Source organism: Medicago sativa, chromosome 6 (genome assembly GCF_051527215.1).
Source record: "Medicago sativa cultivar Bolivia chromosome 6, Bolivia_mono, whole genome shotgun sequence".
Taxonomy (NCBI): Eukaryota; Viridiplantae; Streptophyta; class Magnoliopsida; order Fabales; family Fabaceae; genus Medicago; species Medicago sativa.
In genome coordinates, this window is record NC_140754.1 from 94272380 (window position 1) to 94273592 (window position 1213).

Below are 1213 nucleotides of genomic sequence, written 5' to 3' on the forward strand. Positions count from 1 at the left end.
AAGTGGTTTTAGTAGCAAACAGCACCATGATCCAAATAAAAACCAGCAAAAAACAGTCAGCAGAACGCCCAAAAAAACAGAAACAGATGACAGCAAAAAACAGCACAGCAGCCGCGCCCCAACTGCTACCTCCGGAAGCATTTCCTCGGGTTCCAACACCATTCATAGTACTAAACGGCGTGATTTTTAGATGCGTTAAACTCCACCGCCAAGACAGCACCTTTATATCCTCCACTAAATCCGATCACCTAATATCCGTATTGTTAAAATACGATTATTTCTAGCTTTCCAAATATGTGTACACATTCGGAGGCATAATGAACTCCCCCTCCACCCAACAAAGAAGCTCAACACAAATCTTCCACACCACTTGACAGTGCAAAAAACAAATGGCTTTCTGATTCTCCCACCAAATCACAAAGGACGCAATTCAACGAACCATTCTCCGGTAAGACGTTCCTACGGGCAAGATTAATTCGGGTTGGGATTCGGTTAAGGATGACCTTCCAAGAGAAAGCTACTACTTTGGATGGAGCCGGACTCTTCCAAATTTGCCCGAAGACCCTCCCTTCTTCCTCCCCCATCACCTCGAAATGGCTCTCTAGCGAAATCAACTTATTGTAAGCGGACTTAACCGTAAAACTCCCACCATCCTCCAATCTCCAAACCCACTTATCTACCCCTTCCGTCCACACATGACCGTGCAAGACCTCCATCATGTTGTTGAGAAGCTCTTCCTCCCATACAAAAAACCGGCGACGCCACTCAAATCGCCACTCCCTTCCAACCTCTGTAGTCACCCAAACATTCGCCACCTTTGCCTCTTTTTGGTTTGACATCGCATAAAGCCGAGGGAATTGTTCATGAAGAGTCGTGTCTCCCCTCCAGATGTCACTCCAAAAACAAGTGTTCTCTCCCTCATGCACCTTTCTTTGTTGAGAGACGTACCTTTTTCAGATTGGGCAACTTCTATTCCAAGGAAGAATTTGGGGGAGCCAAGGTGTTTAATTTGGAATGTAGAGAGCAGGACTTTTTTGACAGCATTGGTTTTCTTTTAAGTCATCACCAGTTAAAACAATATCATCTACATAAACCAAAAAACAGTGAGATGATTATCAAAGTACTTAACAAATAAAGAGTAATTTGAAATGGACTGAACATAGCCTAAAGATGACCATCCTTTGGTTCCAATATCTACTAGCTTGCTTCAAAC

At 43.6% G+C, this 1213-nt stretch overlaps 1 protein-coding gene across 1 annotated transcript; it reads right to left on the reverse strand.

Annotated features, from left to right (window-relative positions):
• Positions 1-347: 347 nt before the first annotated feature.
• Positions 348-839, reverse strand: LOC146918390 (uncharacterized). Its single transcript, XM_085722047.1, has one exon. The coding sequence runs from the start codon at positions 837-839 to the stop codon at positions 348-350; it is 492 nt and encodes a 163-aa protein (XP_085578173.1).
• Positions 840-1213: the final 374 nt, after the last annotated feature.